A 22,734-nucleotide genomic window follows, 5' to 3' on the forward strand; every position below is an offset into this window, starting at 1 on the left:
ATATGGTGCGGTTGTGGTTTTGCAGTTAACAATGTCATAGTTGATCAATATTAAAGATTATTGTAATAATTCATTCAGAATCTCAAATCTGTGTTACAAAAAGGACAGATATTCCGAGTATGGGAAGCAGGAGTTAAAAACATGAAACCTTATCTTGCATAGAGGAGTGGAATGAGTTTGTGGTGCTCGTAAAAGGTATCCATGCACCCTATTCGTTCACTTACTTGTTTCCAAACCTCACGTATTTTTTCCTATTTGATCTTGTGACTCTGTTCCATCTGAAAGCTGTCGACCCCATGCTTACCACTTTTTCTGCTAGTTCAGCTGGCAGAGGTCACCTCCAGGCTTAAACTTTCTCCCTTGTTATTTTTACCTTTATTTTAGTTTCAGTGGCCCGTTTCTTAGGAAAAATAACTCCAGTAAAAAATGGTGGACAGCAGCTTTTAAATTGGAGGAGAGTGGGTGGGCGGGTGGGGAGCAGCGAGTATTTTACTTCATGTTTTGGTTAGTACTCTTGTATCAGTATTTCTTCCCCAACAGTTGACATGTGCTTCATGTTAAACTGTTGCTGCAACTATAAAAATAACTCTTCCAGTCACAGGAATTCAAACAATGACTATCTAAAAGTTATTGTGCTCTGCAACCTGATGTGGAGGTGATTATTAACAGATGACCATCCGGGGAATGGAACATGTTCCCGCCCCATATTTGTAATTCGTCTGCTCAGGGACTCAGCAAATCTGAAGGCATTCTTCTATTTTATATTCATATTAAATTGTCCTCTAGTTTCTCAATGTTCATGCAATGTTGCAGGAACAGTAGCACAGTGGTAGTGTAACTGAACCAGTCATGTAGAGGCCCAGCCTAATGCTCCAGAGACATGAGTTAACATCCCACCGAGGCAGCGGGTGGATTTAAGTTCAACTAATTAATAAATATGAAATAAACATCGAGCTTCAGTGATGGTGACAATGGAGCTGGATTGTTGTTTAAACAATGGCTCACAGTGTCCTTCAGGGGAGGAAATCTGCTGCCCTTGCCATTTTGAACTGTATGCGACTCCAGTTGACTCTTGGCTGCTCTCTGAAGTGGCCTAGCAAGCCACTCCGTTGTATCAAATTGCTACTGGCAAGTTGAAAAATAATAAAACCAGACGGACCATCTGACATTGACCTCAGGACCAGAAACAACAAACGTGTACCCAGCCCCAGCCAACCTGCTGAGCCCTACTCACTAACATCTGACCTGTGCCAAAATTGGAGAACTATAGCACAGACTAGTTGAGCAACAGCCTGACATATTCTATCTCACAGTATCAAACTTTACAACCAATGTCCCAGATTCCATTATCATAATTTCTGGGTATGTCCTGTCCCATTGGCAGGACAGACCCACCCACCAGAGGTGGTGGCACAGTGGCATACAGTCAAAAGGAAGTTGTCCTCCAGGTCCTCAACATTGACTCTGGACCCCATGAAGTCTCAATGCATTGTGTCACACACATTGGCAAGGAAGCCTCCTGCTTTCTCCTACCAACTGCCCTCCCTCAGCTGATAATTAGTTGTCGTGTTATTCACCCTGGGGTAATACGGACTGCAACACGATGCAGTTAAATGATCAAGCATACACCAAACATAGGCGTTGGTTCAATAAGATTTTTTTTTAAATAAATATTTTATTGAAAATTTTTGGTCAACCAACACAGTACATTGTGCATCCTTTACACAATATTATAACAAAACAAATAACAATGACCTATTTTATAAACAAAAAATGAATAAATAATAAATAACAAAAATGAAAACTAACCCTAATTGGCAACTGCCTTATCACAAGTAACACTCTCCAAAAATATAATATAACAGTCCAATATATAATTATCTGTCGCAACGACCTATACATATTATACAGTATATATTAACAACCCTGAGAGTCCTTCTGGTTCCTCCTCCCCCCCCCCCCCCCCCCCCCCCCCGATCCTGGGCTGCTGCTGCTGCCTTCTTTTTTCCATTCCATCTATCTTTCTGCGAGGTATTCGACGAACGGTTGCCACCGCCTGGTGAACCCTTGAGCCGACCCCCTTAGAACGAACTTAATCCACTCTAGCTTTATAAACCCTGCCATGTCATTTATCCAGGTCTCCACCCCCGGGGGCTTGGCTTCTTTCCACATTAACAATATCCTGCGCCGGGCTACTAGGGATGCAAAGGCCAAAACATCGGCCTCTCTCGCCTCCTGCACTCCCGGCTCTTGTGCAACCCCAAATATAGCCAACCCCCAGCTTGGTTCGACCCGGACCCCCACTACTTTTGAAAGCACCTTTGTCACCCCCATCCAAAACCCCTGTAGTGCCGGGCATGACCAAAACATATGGGTATGATTCGCTGGGCTTCTCGAGCACCTCGCACACCTATCCTCCACCCCAAAAAATTTACTGAGCCGTGCTCCAGTCATATGCGCCCTGTGTAATACCTTAAACTGAATCAGGCTTAGCCTGGCACACGAGGACGACGAGTTTACCCTGCTTAGGGCATCTGCCCACAGCCCCTCCTCGATCTCCTCCCCCAGCTCTTCTTCCCATTTCCCTTTTAGTTCATCTACCATAGTCTCCCCTTCATCCCTCATTTCCCTATATATATCTGACACCTTACCATCCCCCACCCATGTCTTTGAGATCACTCTGTCCTGCACCTCTTGTGTCGGGAGCTGCGGGAATTCCCTCACCTGTTGCCTCGCAAAAGCCCTCAGTTGCATATACCTGAATGCATTCCCTTGGGGCAACCCATATTTCTCGGTCAGCGCTCCCAGACTCGCGAACTTCCCATCCACAAACAGATCTTTCAGTTGCGTTATTCCTGCTCTTTGCCACATTCCATATCCCCCATCCATTCCCCCCGGGGCAAACCTATGGTTGTTTCTTATCGGGGACCCCCCCCAAGGCTCCAGTCTTTCCCCTATGCCGTCTCCACTGTCCCCAAATCTTCAGTGTAGCCACCACCACCGGGCTTGTGGTGTAGTTCCTCGGTGAGAACGGCAATGGGCCTGTCACCATAGCCTGTAGGCTAGTCTCCCTACAGGACGCCCTCTCTAATCTCTTCCACGCCGCTCCCTCCTCCTCTCCCATCCACTTACTCACCATTGAAATATTAGCGGCCCAATAATACTCACTTAGGCTCGGTAGTGCCAGCCCCCCCCTATCCCTGCTACGCTGTAAGAATCCCTTCCTCACTCTCGGGGTCTTCCCGGCCCACACACAACCCATGATGCTCTTTTCAATCCTTTTAAAAAAAGCCTTCGTGATCACCACCGGGAGGCACTGAAACACAAAGAGGAATCTCGGGAGGACCACCATCTTAACCGCCTGCACCCTCCCTGCCAGTGACAGGGATACCATATCCCATCTCTTGAAATCCTCCTCCATTTGTTCCACCAACCGCGTTAAATTTAACCTATGCAATGTGCCCCAATTCTTGGCTATCTGGTTGGTTCAATAAGATTTATTGAACTTCAGTAACGAAGCCGCAGCTGCCTGTGGGTTGACTCTCTACTACTCTAAGTAAACTAACATTAACTATCTAGATGAGGCTAGCTCTGATCCACGTGTAGAAGGTGCTGACTGATATGTACACCCTGACTGTCACTACAGTTGTCACCAGTGGAAAGAGGCAGAGTGCTGATGCCTCGTGTGTTTTATAGTTGGAAGTTCTGGTGTTCTGACTGGTGATTGGTCGTGTTCTGTTCTGTATGTTGATTGGCTCACCTGGGTGTCTGTCACTGCCTGCTTTTACCTCATGATGTGCATGGGTGCATATTATGACATTAGTATCCCTCCGTTTTGAATGTCACGTGAAAGAAAAATTGAGGGTAGCAAGGGCACAGAATGTTCTCTGGAAGGGAGACTTCAATATCCATCACAAAGAGTGGTTCAGCAGCATCATCACTGACAAAGCTGGCTGAGTTCTGAAGGAAATATCTGCCAGACTGGACTTGCGGCAGGTGGCGAGTGAACCAACAAGAGGGGAAAAAAACACTTTACTTGACCCTTACCAGTCTACCTGCCACAGATTAATCTATCAATGATAGTGTTTGTAAGAGTAGCTATTGTGCTGTCCATTGTGTTGTGTGGCACTAAACCAAGGCTGTCTTCTGACAAATGTGCTTTAAGGGTGGAGAGGCAGATGTGTTTGGGTAGACCAGAGTTTGAATTGAGCCAAGGCAGCTGCCATTGAAACTGGAGCAGGGAAAAGTACAGAAACCAGAAGTGGAGGACAGAATGATGCTGGAATTTAATTCTGCATCCAAAATGACACACCTCCAACAATGCAGCACTCCCTCAGTGCTACACTGGAGTGCCGACCTAGATTTATGTGCTCATGTCTCTAGACTGGGACTTCAACCTGGAACCTTCTGTCTTGGAGCTGCCCACTGAGCTACAGCCAATACCATATTTCAAGTGAAAGGTGACAATCGTAAAATGCCTGACCAGATTTTATTTTAGGTCTTAGAATCATAGAATCCCTACAGTGCAAAGGGAGGCCTTTCGGCCCATTGTGTCCACACTGACCCTCTGAAAGAGCACTGTACCCAGGTCCACACCCCTCCCACCCCACCACAGGACAATTGTAATATAACAAAGGATTTTTTTAAATGACTGATTGGTGCTGCTGTATATATGTGAGCAACTACATAGTTGGCATTGAAAATTCCCAAACTTATGTGATTATATCCACAGGAATAGCTTCCAGTGATGGACAAAATGAAGCAGTTGCATTCTTCAGATTCGCAGTCCAAGGGCAGGATTCTCCCCTATCTGACGGGGCAGGCCGTACCGGAGCCGAGGAGTGGCGTGAACCACTCTGGCGTTGGGCCGCCCGGAAGGTGTGGAATCCTCCGCACCTTCAGGACCTAGGCCAGCGGTGAATGGCTTGGCGCTGTGCCAACCGGCGCCAAAGGGCCTCTGCCGGCCGGCACGACTTGGCGCATGCGCGGGAGCGCCAGCGTGTGCTGGCATCATCCCGGTGCATGCGGAGGGGAGTTCTTCCCCACGCCGGCCATGGCGGACCGTTACACCAGCCGGCGCGGAGGGAAAGAGTGCCCCCATTGCACAGGCCCACCCGTGGATCGGTGGGCCCCGATCGCGGGCCAGGCCACCGTGGGGGCCCCCCCTGGGGGCCCGATCCCCCCCTGCGCCCCCCGAGGACTCTGCAGGCCGTCCGCAGAGCCAGGTCCCGCCGGTATGGACCTGATGTATCTTACGCCGGCGGGATCCGCCGAAAACGGGCGGCCACTCGGCCCATCGCGGGCCGGAGAATCGCCGGGGGGTGCTGCCAACGCCCCCCGACCAGCGCTGCCCGATTCCTGCCCCCGCCGAGAATCCGGCAGCCGGCGTCGGGGCGGGATTCACGCCCCCCCCCCCCCCGGCAATTCTCCGGCCCGGCGGGGGGTCGGAGAATCCCGTCCCAAATGTTGAATGAAACTAGCTCTAAATTTGGGACACTTGAGTATTGTGGAGTCATCGGCAGAGAGTGATTGCCAAAGCAAATTCAACATTTGTCCTCTAGCATCACCCATTACTTATGTTGCTCTCTGTCTTCACAGGTTTGTTAGCCACTGAACAATAATTTAATCCTCAGACTTTCTTTAGTCCACAGCTGAATAAAGGTGGATAGTTTAGGGAGAATAATTTCAGTTTATCTTCCATGACAGGTTGGTACAAGGACTGAAGCATTGTCCTTCAATTCAACATAATACCCCTATCTGCTCAATCTCTTGCACTTCTACTCACCATTACTCCCACACAGGGCTGCATTTTCACGGCCGAGGTAGGTAACTCGAGTTAGGAAATTTCCCAACTCAGCAGACTCACCTTGATTTAAAGGGCCCCATTGCATTCAGCATACCCAATGGGAGGCCAGGGTGAGCCTCCAGACCCCAAAAGTAGGTCTGGGGTGGCCGCGGGCCCAAGCAAGTGCCAGTTTGAAGACCTGCCTCAGCTCTCTGGTACTTCACCCCAATTGTTTTAGAAGCTGTTAAGCCCTCTGACCCTCATCCCTCACCCCCCCCCACCCCCACTCCCATGCTATCTCCATGCCAACTCCTATTCTCAACTATCCCCCATGACCCTTCCATCCTAACGCCATGCCTGCTCAAATCCCTTCCATGCCTCTTCCAGACCACCCTTCCTCTATCCACGGGAAGACCTCACGAGCCAAGTGGAGATGGAATAAAATGAACTTCGAATAATTGAGTATAACTCTCACTCACAGTAATGAAAAAAACCTCTCATTCATGAAACCCATTCAAAGCTTTTAACTCTCCTCCAGTGGTCAATCACTTATAGATACAAGAAAACTTCTATTTGACCCCACATCAAATACAGCTAATCCTTTAATAACCTCTTTAAACCATCAACCCAGAATTCATGAATTCAGAACCTCCTGCTGAAATCATTGTAGCTATGGAAACTTAGCCAAGCATTCATAATAATAACCTTTGGAAATGTCAACAAATATATTTTCTAACCTATAGCAGGTGGTCTGTCAATCCAACAGTCTAGCAGAGGCATTTTTTTTTTAACTCACCAATGCTTTAACCTCTGTTTTTCATGTTCAAAGAACAGGGATTTTGCTTTTAAAATTTCATTTCATGACACCTAAACAGAACCTATCAGCCCTTCCAGAGCATTTGCATCCACTCCATTAATTCATGACTCTCACTGCGGGTTGGGGCCCTTGCAACAACCAAAATGCGATCTGTTTGAACTCAGCACTAAATTCAAATGGCCCTGCTGAATTTGGGGTTGCCGTCTGTGTCACTTCCCTTCCCCCACTGTCAAAATTGAGGTCTATCAGAAGGCTTCGCAGCTCCATGAAAATCCGACCCATAAATTCTGACTTAGCTTTCATCCACTGTAACTAATGCAGCTCTTCTTTATTTCTTGTTCATGGGTTTAATGCTTCAAAACTGTCAACCCTGATAAGGGAGCCCCAGAGAGCTCATCCTCAAAGGGCACATAGTCTTAATTGAGCCGAGTGTGAATATACAAAATCTTAAATAGAAGCCTCGCTCTGTAAGTATTGCTTTATTAGTTAAATAAACTGAAAACCTTGAGTGGGAACATTGAACTTACAAAGAGGAAAAGTTATGCCTTGCAATTTTATATATATATGTTGTCATGTGAGAGTACCCTTTAAGAAATGGGTGTTTAAGAAATGTACCTTTAAGAAATGGAGCTGCTCATGTTACTGGAATGATATCAGAGTGTGGGTGGAGCTGAGCTCTACTTCTGCTTTTTTAGTTTCAGTTTGAGAAAGCTTGGGAGTGTCTGTGAGCTGCACTGCTGTTGATCTCTGCCATGAAGGACTATCTCTTCATCATTTGGTGAATTCAGAAGAATTATAAATGTTTTCAGTCTTGAATGTAAACCCTAATGTGCTCCTGTTTGAAGGTTTGTTAAGTTTTTGGATGTTAAAAGAACAGCATACAGATTACTTCATGTTGTATTCTTTGGGGGGTGTATTTGATTTACTTGTTGCTAAGATGTTCACTGTTTGTTTTAGAAAGGTTAACTTGAGTTCATAGAATAACCATTGTTTTGTTTTTAAAAAACACCGGTCCATTTTCTGTTGTACCATACCTGTAGAGTAAGCCGTGTGCTCCCCACACCACAATCTATTAAAAGTTGTGGGTCAGGTGAACTCCATGATACACTTTGGGATTCTCTAAACCCTGGTCTATAACAATATATATATATATATATATATCTGAAGAGGACACAGTGCCTCTGTTCCTGCAGTTTTTTTCATAAATGTTCATTTTAATGAGAAAATATGAGGAAAACTTGATTACAGGGCAAGCTCCTTCCTTATCCGCAGGAACTGAACCTGCCTGGAAATTCACTTTCGTTCAGTGTTCAGTAGGCGATTGGAGGCGTCATCTTTTTTTTAAAACCGAGGTCTGTCAACCCTCTCATGGACATAAAGGATCCTATTTCAAAGAGAGAAGGGAGGTTTTTCCTGTGTCCTGGCCAATGTTTATCCTTCAACCAACATCCCTGAAACAGATTACCTGAACATTATCATGTTGCTCTTTATGGGAGTTTGCCTTGTGCAAATCAGCTGCTGTATTTCCTACATTACAGCAGTGATGACACGCCAAAAATATTTAATTAGATATAAAATAGTTAGTGACGTCCTGAGATCATGAAAGATGTTTTATGGCGGCGAGTCTTCATGGTTTTCGTTTGGGGGGGTGGACGGGGGATGGTGGGTGGCACGGTGACACAGTGGTTAGCACTGCTGCCTCACAGCACCAGGGACCCAAGTTCAATTCCGATCTTGGATCACTGTGAGGAGTTTGCACTTCCTCCCTGTGTCTGCGTGCATGGGTTTCCTCCGGGTGCTCCAGTTTCCTCCCACAGTCCAGAGATGTGCAGGTTCGGAGGATTGGCCATGTTAAAGTTGACCCGTATGTTAGGTGGGCGTTACTGGGATAGGGTTTCCCTTGAGCCTAGGTAAAGCATTCTTTTGGAGGATCAGTGTAGACTCAATGGTTCGAATGGCCTCCTTCTGTACCATAGGGATTCTATGGTTCTAAATAAACTCCCTGGTCACTAATGCTGCTAGAAAGTGCATATTACATAGTTGTCAGGTGAGATTAGTGTCGATTCTTCAGTCAACCATTTCACAATACTCCATGCTTGGACTATCAACTGCAGAAATGAGCACTTGTAGCTCGAGCAAAACTATTTCCTCTGGTGGGATATTCTGGGAGCAGATGGCACAGCTTTAAAATCACGTTGGGGTGATGTCAGGAAACATTCTTTCACAAATCTGGAACTCTCTCTGACAAAAAAGCTGTGAAGGTTCGGAGGTTAACTTGCTGTGTCAAACCTGAGATTGATAGATCTTTCTAAAGTATGGGTATTTAAACAGCATAGAATCGAGGCATGTAAATGGTCTTAAGATATGTTATTTAATTGAATAACAAAACAGACTGAGTTTTGAGTCCTGTGGTTCTATCAACCAACAACTGGTTGTATTTGACAATTAATACTTTCCCTTCTGGGGCCATGCAGAAATATAGAATCATAGAATTTACAGTGCAAAAGGAGGCCATTCAGCCCATCAAGTCTGCACCGGCCCTTGGAAAGAGCACCCCACTTAAGCCCCACACCTCCACCACATCCCCTTTATCCCCGTAACCCAACCTAACCTTTTTGGACACTAAGGGCAATTTAGAATGGCCAATCGACCTAACCCGCACATCTTTGGACTGTGGGAGGAAACCGGAGCACCCGGAGGAAACCCACGCAGACACGGGGAGAACGTGCAGACTCCGCACAGACAGTGAACCAAGCCAGGAATCGAACCTGGGACCCTGGAGCTGTGAAGCAACTGTGCTAACCACTATGCTACCGTGCTGCCCGCATGCTATGCTACATACACCCAGTTAGCGGCATCCACCTTTGTACAAAATCGCTGTAGATCTGCTGGGTGGCCAGTACCCAAGGAACTGTATCCCATCAGGAGTTGGGCATTTAGCAGAGAAGGTGAGGGGAGGAACTGGCCACACATTTGCAGATCCATCTGAATTCAAGAGGACGGAAGCCGCCTTTCTCTGTTCCATCTCATACTGAATTATGTGCAAAGTCAGAGTAAGCAGTGCAGTGAAAATCCTATCATCGATCCTCACATTATCCAGGAACAACTGATGAAATATTTAAATCCAAATTGTCCAACATGTGAAATTCAACTGCAAAATCAGTTTCGCGGTGGCTTTGCAGCCATGCTGATTCCAAAATGGCACTCTCGTCAATTGGAAGCTTAAAGCCAAGGGACCCAATCTGTGGTAATCCGATACCGGACCCAGGCAGTTGTTGATTGATAGGATCATAGGAATCGAGCCTGTTCCGCCATTCAATTAGATCATGTCTGATCTGTATCTTAACACAATTTACTCATCTTACTTCCATGTCCCTTCTTAAAAGGATCAATCAGTCTCAGTTTTGCTACTTGCAGTTAACTCCTGGCCTTAAAAGCTTTACAGGAGAGAAAGTTCTAGATTTGAGAAAGCGTGCTCCTGGACATCATCCCTGAATGCCCTTTAAGGTTATATGCCCTGTTCTGGACTCCCCCCATCAGAGGAAATGGTTTCCTTCATGTACTCTGTCAAACCCTTTAACCTTAAAGCTGAGTTTGCTGTCAATGTGGTGCATGCACTGTTGCACTGTGGTCTCTGATATAGTTGAGAGCGCCAGAGTAGACAGCGGCCAGGAGAGAAATAAAGGAAAATAAACTGCAAGTACATCTTTGGTGAGGATCTAGCATTTAGCTCTCAATTTTAGACCCTTTTCCCTTTTGCTTCTTTAATTGTTGGAAAATTACGTCAGGTAACTGATGTAATCTGCAGTGTACGGTGCATCTGCATTGTACGGTGTGCAATGTTGTGTGATGTCGTGCAGGCTCGACTAGCATTAGTCCCTTCTACATCGTGTCTCTGTGGGACCTGATTATATTCTGATTTCTTATTAGTATGACTGCGGTTCTCCACTCATTTCATTGATCATGCCACATCAATTTACAATGGTATTTTATAGTTTAAAAAGTCACCGACACAACCCAAGTTTGGAAGAACAAAATCCGCCACTGTTTTTTGTGTGGACAAATGCGCATGCACAGATGGGTATCAATGGCCATCTTTGCCGCCATCGCACGTTGCCAGGAGACGCACTGTTATCTTGAACTGAACACTACTCTAGATAGGGGCTAACCAAGCTCTGCACAGCTAGAACAACAGCTGCTATTGAGATAAAGGCCAATAGTTCATTAGCCTTTTTAATTATCTTTTGTACCTGTCCACGGGCTTTTATTGTTTTCTGTACTTTGACCCCTAACAGTTCATAGTTCTAATGGGTGATAACTTTGGCTGGATATACCTGTGCTGAGAATGGAACCTCTTTAATGATAGACAGCTTTAACATTTTGCCACATTAGGAAACATATCTGAATAGTTCTCCTTCAGTTTTAGGAGCTTCAAGGCATGTAACCTCAGGCTTCTTTAACCATCTGTTAGACCCTTAAATCAAGCTGTCAGCGAAATAGGAAACATTTGGAGGGAACTTGTGTGAGTTGTGGCTCAGTGGGTAGCACTCTCACTTCAGAATCAGAATATTCATGTCCCACTCTAAAGACTTAAGCACAAAGTTCAGAGTAAAGCTCTAGTGCAGGACTGAAAGAGTGTTACATTAGCCTTTCGGTGACAGGTTAAAGTGAGGTCCAGTCTGCCCCGTCAAGTGGCTGTAACTGATCCAATAACTGTTTGAAGAAGAGCCGGGGTGTTCTCTCTAGTGCTCTGGCTACTCGTTAACCTCATCACACATCATTAAAAGCAGATTAGCCTGTCATTATCACATTGTTGTTTGTGGGATCTTCTGTGGGCACAATCAGTGAAATCCCAATAGTGCAGAAGGAGGCCATTCGGCCCATCGAGTGCAGCGAACATCCAAAAGAGCACCGTACCTAGCCCCATGCTCCAACCCTATCCCCATAACCCACTTAACCTTTTGGACACTAAGGGCAATTTATCGTGGCCAACCCACGTAACCTGCATTGCGGGACAAAACCAGAGCAGCCGGAAGAAACCCACGCTGGCACGGGGAGAATGTGTAAACTCCACACAGTCAACCAAGGCCGGAATTGAAGCTGGGTCTCTGGTGCTGTGAGGCAGCAGTTCTAACCACTGTGCCATCGTGCCGCCTGTTTAATTTTTAAATACACACTTATCCAATGTCAGAAGACTTAGGAGTGGGTTAACTGTCAATGTGTAAAGGAGAAATAAGGAACTTGCATACAGCACCTTCACAACTATAGCAGATTCCAAATCACATTATTGCCACTGAAGTAACTGGACTATCTGCTTAGGTCTGTGGCATGGGAAGTAAAACTATAGCCTTCTGACTCAGGGAAAGAGGGCAAGCATTAAGCAATTCTGATGCTTAAATGATCTTGTTTGAACCATAGCACGGGTTTTTTTTTGTCCTGCGCAAAATGGTAAGTGCCCACCATTCCAAAATGTTCACAATACACCATCTTTTGCTTCAAATTTCTACAGCTGTGAACTAGTTAGAGCAAGTAACTAGTTAGAGCAACCCAAAAAGGTTGGGTGGGGTTACTGGGTTACGGGGATGGGGTAGAGGTGCGCGCAGGCTTAGGTAGGGTGCTCTTTCCAAGGACCGGTGCAGACTCGATGGGCCGAATGGCGTCCTTCTGCACTGTAAATTCTATGATTCTATGATAAGTATAAGGGGGGTATCACAGAATTAGTACAGCACAATGGAGGCTATTTGGCCAACCATGTCTGCACTAGCTCTGCAAAAGAACATTATGACTTGGCACCTTTCTCTTGTCTTTTTACCATACCCCAGCACATTTTTTCTATTCAAATAATCATCTAATGCCCACTTTAATGCCTCGATTGAACCTGCCCCCATCACACTTCCAGGCAATGCACTCCAGACCCAAACCACTCACTGTGTGAAAAGGTTTGTCTTCTTTTGCAAATAATTTTAAATCTGTGCCCTCTCATTCTTGATCATTTTCCAAGCGGGACAATTTCTCTTGATCTACTCTGTCCAGCTGCCTCTTGATTGTGAACACCTCTATCAAACCTCCTTTTAGCCTTCTCTTCTCACAAGGAGAACGGGCCCAACTTCTTGGATCCCACATCGTAACTGAAGTTTCTCATCCCGGAACCATCCTTGTCAACATCTTCTGCATTCTCTCCAATACATTCTGATACATCCTAAAGTGTAGCACCCAGAACTGTTCACAATCCTCCAGCCTAACTAGTGTCTTATATAAATTCAGCATAACCTCCTTGCTCTTGTACTCTATGTCCCCATTAATAAAGCCCAGAATACTGTCTGCTTTATTAACTGCTGTCCTGCCACTTTCAATGATCTATGCAAATATACACCCAGGTCCCTTTGCCCTTGCATCCGTTTAAGAATTTTACCCCTTATTTTATATTGTCTCTCCATGTTCTTCCTACCAAAATGCATCACCTCACACTTCTCTGCATTGGCCTTCAGCTGCAACCTATCCGCCCACTCCACCAAATTGTTTATGATGTTTTGAAATTCTACACTGTTGTCCTCACAGTTTACAATGCTTCCAAGTTCCGTATCATCTCGTAAACATCCACATTGTCCCCTGCACACCAAGATCTAAAACATTAATATGTACTAGGAAAAAGAAGGTTCCCAATACCGAACCCTGAGGATCTCCGCTACAAACATTTCTCCAGCATGAAAAGTATCAATTGACCATGACTCGGGGGTTTCCCATTACTGAACCAATTTTGTATCCACATTGCATTGTGCATACCCATGACAAGGTTTGCCTGCTTCAGTTTATTGGAGATATTCTCAGGAGGATATTACAGTAAGGCATCCTTTTTAATCTCTTAATTTTGATGACGTTTAACTCTGTCCCCCTAGGATTGATGCCAAGCACCAAGAGTTGAGGGAGAGGCAGGCGAAGGAACGGTACGATCAGCTGCCTTCCACTGGCCCCTCAGTGCCTGACATCGAAGACGATGACATGGACCCCAACTACGCCAAAGTGAATCACTTCCGGGAGCCACCCCCATCTATTGGTGGATTCAAGGCACCTTCCCCACAGCTGCACAAAACAAACCCACCTCGAGACTTGACTGCAGAGCAGGAGAACCTGGATGAACTCTACGCCAAGGTCAACAAACAGCAGCCTCCCGTTCCTGACAGGTAATTGGGATATTCCCGCTAAAAGTATTCACTTGACCTTGGCACTTTTGTTTCTTCACAATTTGCTTACCTTTCATATGTTGGAGATGACGCCTAGTGGTTTGCAAACAAGACCAATTTCTTGATGCATATGTTTAAATAATTGACTCAAGAATGAGATGAAAATTGAAAGGGTAATTTCTCATCTTTATAAATATATTTAATCTCTTATTTTCTCCCAAAAGATGTCTTTGCTTGTGGATGCTTACTCGTATTGAGCTCGCTGATGTCAAGGGGTGGGGCTTTTACATTGTATCATGTTATGAGGGTTATAGATATTAGAATCAGACTGGGCTCTGTAATTGTTCAGCTGTCTCTTCTGGAAATATATGCTTGAGTAGTAGCAATCTGGTTCATTTCTAGCCTCACTCATTTTGAACAGCCTGCAAATATTCATCATCAAGACACAGGACTGAACACTTGAAGCACAAGCAATCGATACCTGATAATGCATTATTATCTCCCAAAGACTAAGGAAGTAAATTTGGGAGAAATAGAAGTATTTGATCTGCAAATTGGATTCATGGGAGAGATTCTCAACCCAAAAGGTGTAGTGATATTCAGATATCAATATACAAGATCAATATATGTAACTGTAGTGCAGTCATTTTAACACTAGATGTCTCACAGTCAAATACTATAAGAACTAGATTCCAACCTTTTCTAAGTCAGATGATGATGATGATGCAGATGATTCAGAACAGTGAACAAGCAAGACATCGAATAGCTAGAGTGAGAGAAGTTAGAACTAGTTTGTTATAATAGTTAATAGTGTATAGTTATATAGTTATCTGTATTGTACTTTATTTCTTTATTGTTAGTTTGTATTGAGTAAAAGGACTCACAGTTTATTATTTTATTACTCATTAAATAGTTCATCTTTCAACAAGAAGACGATTGGTGATTTTATCATCCTGGTGGATTCAAGAGTAATATATATATTTTAGATAAGTCATTATTTAAAATATAACAAGAGGTAGATCACCAGTTCTGCAAAGGGAAATAAATCCTTCCAACACCAGTACATCCACTTCTTAAAATTCCTTTACGGAATGTGAGCATGACTGGCTAGTACCAGCATTAATTGCCCATTCCTAATTGCCCTTGAGAAGATGGTGGTGAGCTGCCATTTCATTTCATTTTTCCTGAAACGCTGCAATCCTTGTGATATAGGTATGCTTGCAGTGCTGTTAGGGAGGGCGCTCCAGGCTATTGACCGAGCAACAGTGAAGGAACGGTGATATATTCCCAAGTCCGGATGGTAAGTGACTTGGAGAGGAACTTCCAGGTGGTGCTGTTCCCAGGTATCTGTTGTCCTTTTCCTTCTGACTGGTAGTGGTCATGGGTTTGGAGGTGCTGCCTAAGGAACCTTGCTGCATTCCTGCAGTGCATCTTGTAGGTGGTACACACTTCTCCCCATTGTTTGTTGGTGGTGGAAAGAGTGAATGTTTGTGGAAGGGATGCCAATCAAGGGGGTTGCATTTTCCGGGATCGTGTCGAGCTCCTTGAGTGTTGTTGGAGCTGCATTCGTCCAGGCAAGCGGAGAGTATTCCATTACCTCCTGAGTTAATTTCTGCGTGTGTGTGGGCGGGTAAAACCCCACGGGTGAAGAAGGTGCTGCTGGAGCAGCGCCAAGCTGGGGTGGGGCGGGGGGGGGTTGAGCTGGCCCGACCCAACTTCACAAATTATTATTGGGCGGCGAACATAGCAATGGTCAGGAAGTGGGTAATGGGGGAGGAGTCCATGTGGGCGCGAGAGGAGACGGCCTCATGTAGGGGCACTGTTAACCGTGCCTCTGCTGTTCTCGCCGGCTCGCTACTCCACAAGCCCGGTAGTCGTGGCTGCCCTGAGGGTGTGGGGACAGTGGCGGAAGCATTGGGGGTGGAGGGTGCGTCGGTGTGGGCACCAATTTGTGGCAACCACTGGTTTGCACCGGGGGGTCTAGATGGGGGATTTCAGGGGTGGCAGCGGGCGGGAATCGAGTTGTTTGCGGATTTGTTTATAGATGGGGGCTTCCCATGTTTTGAGGAATTGGAGGAGGAGCTCCAGCTGCCTGGTGGGAATGGGTTCCACTACCTGCAGGTGAGGGACTTTGTGCGGAGGTTTTGGTGTTTCCACACCTGCTGCCCCAGGGGATACAGTTCAAGGTAATGTTGAAAACGGGAGTGGGAGAGGGGAAGGTATTGGAAATTTATAAAGAAGTCATGGATTGGGAGGGAACCCAGGTTGGGGAAGTGAAACAAAAGTGGAAGGAAGAACTGGGCAGGGAGTTGGAGATCGGGTTATGGGAGGATGCCCTGAGGCGAGTCAATGCGTCCTCGTCATGTGTCAGGCTTAGCCTGATACAATTTAAAGTGGTCCACAGGGTGCACATGACTGTGGCCCGGATGAGGTTGTTTGAAGGGGTGGAGGAGAGATATGTGCGGTGGGCCCGCGAATCATGTCCATATGTTTTGGACATGCCCGAGGCTTAGGGGATTTTGGCCGACGTCAAGTCAAAGGTATTGAAGGTAAGGGTGGTTCTGAGTTCAGAGGTTGCGGTTTTTGGCGTGCCGAGAAGACCCGAGAGTCTAGGGGGCGAGAAAGGCTGATGTTTTGACCTTTGCCTCCCTGGTAGTCCGGTAAGCCATGTTGGCTGGGTTTGGTTGCTGGTTGGGTAGGTGTTCAGTTTAGGGTTTTTTTCTTGAAAATTGTTAAAACTATACAGACTTAATAAAAATGTATATATTTTTAATAAATGTACAGAAACAGAAACAATCAAAGAGCAATAACAACAAACCATGATACAGTAACATATATGACACTATAATAATGTAACATGGTAATAACCAACCATATATACAATGCCACCCACCACTCTCCCAGAGAGTTATTTTTAACCAAAACTACCCTCAACCCTCCCCTGCATCCAAATAAGAGATAACTATGTTGCTCTTTTATCTTTGTTAATAATAACCACAAGATGCGAGTACGTTTCGTGTACTGGACAAATGACCACACAACCAGTATATTAGTTCAATTATTGTTTATTATTAAACATAGGCTTGATTCTATGCGTAATAATCTACACGTGGCTACACATTAAACTATACTTAACAGCTTAAATGACCTTTGATTAACTTTCAAGTGACCGGCAGGTTAGATAAGGTCTTTATCTGAATCCCCACGTGTGGCGGCTGGAAGTCGTCAGGTACGTTTAGGCTGCGACTCGTCCTTAAGGTGGCGATCGCGGGTCCTTGAACTTGGCTGGTCGATGTGCTGCAGTTGGGGGGCAGAGGCCGGTCCCAAAGGAGACCGAATGTTGGTCGCGCAGTTCCTCTTATCCTCCGATCTTTCACGCTCTTTTGGGTGGTCCCAACTCGGGATCCAATAGATCAATAGGATTTTGATCACCCGAATCAATTCTGGCCAATTTCGGGCGGGTACCTTAATAGCTAGGCGGGTCCTAGTTATTGTCCAAGGCACGTATGCACTCCCAAATATGGTTAATCGGCGCCCCCGAGTCTGTTACTGCTGCTATGTTTCAATCTGAGTCCCATTGTCCTGGGGAAATTGGTGATTGACCTTTAGCAGGTGTAAGTATCTGTGTAGGTCTGGTTTCCTCTGCACAATACACAGAGACTTTGTATTGTCAATGTCCAAACCTGACCACAATTCAAATTATCCTTTTCGGGCAGCCATTTTAGATGGCCACAACTACTATATCCCACAAACCCCCCCCTCCCTTCCTCCCCACCTGCCACTGACATTTTAGTACTTCTTGAAAATGTTGATGAACAGCTTCCAGCTCATGGTGTACAGAAAATAACCTCTCTTTAAATGTCAGCAAAACCAAGGAACTGATCATCGACTTCAGGAAGCGTAGCACGACACGCACACCCATCTACATCAATGGCTCCGAAGTGGAGATGGTCGATAGCTTTAAGTTCCTGGGGGGTCACCATCACCACCAGTCTGTCCTGGTCCACTCACGTTGATGCAACAGTCAAGAAAGCCCAACAACGTCTCTACTTCCTACGGAAGCTAAAGAAATTTGGCATGTCTGCATCGACTCTCACAAACCTCTACAGGTGTGCGATTGAGAGCATCCTATCCGGCTGCATCACAGCTTGGTATGGTAACTGCTCAGCTCAAGATCGCAAGAAACCGCAGAGTATCATGAACTCAGCCCAACTCATCACACAAGCTTGCCACCCTCCCATTGATTCTGTCTACACCTCCCGCTGCCTCAGGAAGGCAGACAGCATTGTCAGAGACCCCTCCCACCCAGTCTTTGTCCTCACCCAGACCCTTCCAGCAGGCAGAAGATACAGAAGTCTGAAGACTCGCACATCCAGACATAGGAACAGCTTCTTCCCCACAGCTACTAGATTCCTCAACGATTCTCCCTCGGACTGATCTGTTCCCTGTAAGAACACTATTCTCGCGCCCTATGCAGCTCTTGCTCATGTATTTGCTTTGTTTGGCCCTTGCTCTGTGATGCGACCATCAATTCACACGAGACGATTAGTAGAAGTGAACAGTGGTTTTAATCAGCTAGATCTGTGCCTGCCTGCGACTGCTCTGTACTGAGTGCCGCCTACAGGCTGCAGATCTATATACCACCCCTGAGGGGGCGGAGCCACAGGCAGAGCCCACAAGGGCATCAACATAATACAACACAATACAGTGGTGAATTGTAGCAGCAATACGTTCACCACACTCCGCACTGTAACCAATCACTGTTTGTTGCTGTACTTTGTCGATTATTCTTTTTGTTTCCTGTGTACATACTCTGTATGTTCCCTTGGCCGCAGAAAAATAATTTTCACTATACGTCTGTACATGTGACAATAAATCAATCAATCCCTCATCCATTCCTCTAATGGCGAACTTAATTTTTTCCCAAGTGAAGGAATTCAGCAAGGTCTTGCTCCCAAGACGTGGCTCTTGCTGGTTCCAAGGCCCACCAGTTCATCAAAATTCTCCTGCAGGCTAGTGTCATAATATACACCAGTATATCATGGTGCAGACACACACATTGATGGACACACAGTGGGACCAATCAACACACACAACACCGCAGCCAATCACCAGTTGGAGCACACGCACTATAAAGACAGGGGGCATCAGAGTTCCCGCTCATTCAGGATGCAGCCTCCTACAAAGACAGAGCTTACAGCACAGATCCTCACCATGTGCTGAGTGCATAGACTGGATTGGACAGGCATAGGTCTTTAGTTTAATCTAACATCGTGTTAACCCACAGTGAAAGTATGTTCAACAGTTTCTAATTTAATAAAATAGTGTTGCTCTATTTTAAGTGTTGGTGGCCTGTATGTGTTCCATGGATCCAGAGCACCCAACGCATCATGATACCAGGAGTTGAGGGATATTAGAACTTCTTAGACCTACCTGCAAATGATCTGCCTTCCACCAGCATACAGCCATCCTGCAAAATGGACAGCGTCCGCCCGCCGCCGCCGCTCCGCATCACCGGTAACCTAGGGGCCAACTGGAAGATATTCAAACAACGCTTCCAGCTCTACCTGGAAGCCACAGACCGGGAAGATGCCTCGGACACCAAGAAGATCGGTCTCTTCCTATCCACGGCCGGGGGACATGCCATCCACATTTTCAATTCTCTCACCTTTGCTGATGATGAAGATAAATCAAAATTTAAGACGGTCCTCCTCAAGTTTGACACTCACTGCAACATAGAGGTGAATGAAAGTTTCGAGCGCTATGTATTCCAACAGCGTTTGCAGGGTAAGGATGAACCCCCGTCCTTTCTCACCCACCACCGCATCCTTGCGCAGTCCTGTAATTAACGGCCCACCTCCCACTCCATGATACGCGACCAGATCGTTTTCGGTGTTCAGTCTGACCCCCTACGCCAGCAGCTCCTCAAGGTAAAGCAGCTCACCCAAGCGACCGCCATCGAGACTTGGGTGCTACACGAACACGCTACTAGTCGGTATTCCCACATCCAAGCGGCTGAAACGGCACGGCAAGGTCCCCACGAGGCAGAACGGGTCCAAGCAATCGAGCAAATCCAGGGCCTCAAACTGGATGAGGGCGGCCATTTCGCGCGTTTTTCGCAGCCTCCCGCGCTTGTGCGCACCGAACGAGTGGACGGCGACGTCGACGAACGTACTGCGCAGGCGCGCACCACGTACGGCCGCGCTGCCCATGCGCGGTGGCGCAGCGAACGTACTGACGCTAAAACGTGCGGCAGCTGTGGCTCCGCCCACTTAAAGCGGCAATGCCCTGCCAAATCCCAACAATGCTTGAGATATGGCAAACTTGGCCACTATGCTGCTTTATGCAAATCCGCTCGGCCTGCCAATTTGGATCGCTCCGGCCAGCCTCGCAGGGATGTCCGGGCCATTCAACCCACGGTCACCGAGTCCGATGCGGACCTACTACCCGATATTGACACCGAGGACCCAAAGGCACCTTTTCGAATCGGTATCGTTACAAAAAACAGGGTGTCCCCGAAGCAAAGAATCCAGCCTCTATTGGTATACAGCATCGATCCAGACGATGAGTGGTGTGCCACCCTTACGGTCAACCGGTCCCAAATACGATTCCGCCTGGACACTGGTGCTTCCGCCAATCTCATTGCGCGGTCTGACCTCCAAAGCCTTTGTGGCAAACCTGCCATCCTCCCATCAGCCTGCCAGCTATTAGACTATAATGGCAATGCCATTGCTGCCAGCAGCTCGTGTCAGCTCAAAGTGACGCACAAGTCACGCAAAGCCATCCTTGCCTTTGAAATAGTGGGCTCCTCGAAAGTCTCCCTGCTTGGCGCGCAGGCATGAAGATGTTGAACCTAGTTCAGAGCGTTCACTCTCTCTCTCCTGCTGACGCGTCTGCCTTTCAGGACACAGACTTCAGGGCGCAGCTCGACGCCATTATCTACCAGTACCGCGAAGTCTTGAGGGCATGGGCACACTCCCATACACCTACAAGATTTTATTAAAACCGAATTCCAAGCCTGTGGTGCCTGCACCTCGCAGGGTCCCAGCACCCCTTAAGGACCGCCTCAAGCAGCAGCTGCAGGACCTCCCGAACCGGCCTGCTATTCCGGCTTGGGTCACTGTCTGTGCGGAGTCTGCACATCCTCCCCGTGTGTGCGTGGGTTTCCTCCGGGTGCTCCGGTTTCCTCCCACAGTCCAAAGATGTGCAGGTTGGGGTTACTGGGTTATGGGGATAGGTTGGCGGTGTTGACCTTGGGTGGGGTGCTCTTTCCAAGAGCCGGTGCAGACTCGATGGGCCGAATGGCCTCCTTCTGCACTGTAAATTCTATGAAATCTAATCTATGAAACCAAGGAGTGATTTCCAAAGTCACGGAACCGACCGACTGGGTCAGTTCCATGGTATGTGTAAAAAAGCCTTCCGGCGAATTGAGAATTTGCATTGATCCAAGGATCTAAATCGCAATATCATGAGGGAGCATTATCCAATTCCCAAGCGTGAAGAGCTCACATGTGAGATGGCTCGCGCCAAGCTCTTCATCAAACTCGATGCCTCAAAAGGTTTCTGGCAAATCCAGCAGGAAACTTTGTGCATTTAATAACCCCTTTGGCAGATGTTGTTGCAACTGGATGCAGTTCGGGATCATATCTGCATCAGAAGTGTTCCATCGGATTATGGAACAAATGATGGAAGGCATTGAAGGTGTTCACGTCTATGTCGATAATATAATCATTTGGTCCACCACCCCGCAGGAGCATGTTAGTCGCCTCCAGCGCGTATTCAGACGTATACATGAGCATGGCCTCCGCCTCAACAGGGCCAAATGCTCTTTTGGTCAGACAGAATTCCAAGTTCCTCGGGGACCACATCTCCCAATTGGGTGTGCAGCCGGATGCGGACAAGGTAGCTGCCATCACAGCTATGAAAACACCAGAGGACAAGAAGGCGGTCCTCCGATTTCTGGGCATGGTCAATTTGTTAGGGAAATGTATCCCTAGCCTCTCCTCTCATACCACGGCTCTCGGGAACCTGGTCAGGAAGCCGACAGACTTCCAATGGCTCCCTGCCCACGAACGCGAATGGGGAGAACTCAAAGCAAAACTGACCACGGCCGCGGTCTTAGCTTTCTTTGTTCCAGCAAAGGAGACCAAAATTTCGACCAATGCCAGTCGATCCGGCATTGGGACAGTGCTCCTGCAACGTGATGAGGCCTCATCATGGACCCCCGTTGCATATGCGTCACGTGCGATGACCCCCACGAAGCAGCGCTTCGCGCAGATAGAAAAGGAGTGTCTGGGCCTTCTGACCGGTGGTTAAGTTTCACGATTATGTCTACGGACTTCCTCAATTCACCGTCGAGACCGACCATCGCCCGCTGGTCAATGTAATACAGAAAGACTTGAACGATATGACGCCTCGCCTCCAGCGTATTCTTCTCAAGCTCCGGCGATATGACTTCCAGCTGGTATACACCCCAGGCAAAGACCTCATAATTGCTGACACTCTCTCCAGGGCAGTCAACACTCCATGTGATCCAGCGGGATTTGTCTGCCAGGTTGACGCCATGTGGCATTCACGGCCTCCAATCTACCTGCCACGGATGAACACCTCGTCCAAATTCGCCGCGAGACGGCGGCTGACCCCTTGCTACAGCGTGTCATGCGCCACCTAACAGATGGGTGGCTCAAGGACCAATGCTGTCAGTTCTATAATATCAGAGATGATCTGGCGGTAGTAGATGGGGTTCTTCTAAAACTGGACCGCATTGTCATCCCGCATAGCATGCGCCAACTTGTCCTGGAACAACTACACGAGGGCCACCTTGGCGTGGAAAAGTACCGCCGACGGGCGAGAGAGGCAGTGTACTGGCCTGGCATTAATGAGGACATCGCCAACACAGTGCTCAACTTCCCCTCGTCAGCGCTTCCAGCCGGCCCAACCACGTGAGACCC

General features: G+C 47.0%; 1 protein-coding gene across 4 annotated transcripts in view; it reads left to right on the plus strand.

Moving 5' to 3' along the window:
• Nucleotides 1–22,734, plus strand: part of pard3bb (par-3 family cell polarity regulator beta b) — a 1,556,033-nt gene that overhangs the window by 1,218,820 nt on the left and 314,479 nt on the right. For all 4 annotated transcript variants that reach the window (XM_072482810.1, XM_072482818.1, XM_072482833.1 and 1 more), the window contains one exon: nucleotides 13,499–13,783. In XM_072482810.1, the coding sequence (XP_072338911.1) occupies nucleotides 13,499–13,783 (285 nt within the window). The remainder of the gene's footprint in view (nucleotides 1–13,498; nucleotides 13,784–22,734) is intronic.

This window comes from Scyliorhinus torazame, chromosome 2 (assembly GCF_047496885.1).
Source record: "Scyliorhinus torazame isolate Kashiwa2021f chromosome 2, sScyTor2.1, whole genome shotgun sequence".
Classification (NCBI taxonomy): Eukaryota; Metazoa; Chordata; class Chondrichthyes; order Carcharhiniformes; family Scyliorhinidae; genus Scyliorhinus; species Scyliorhinus torazame.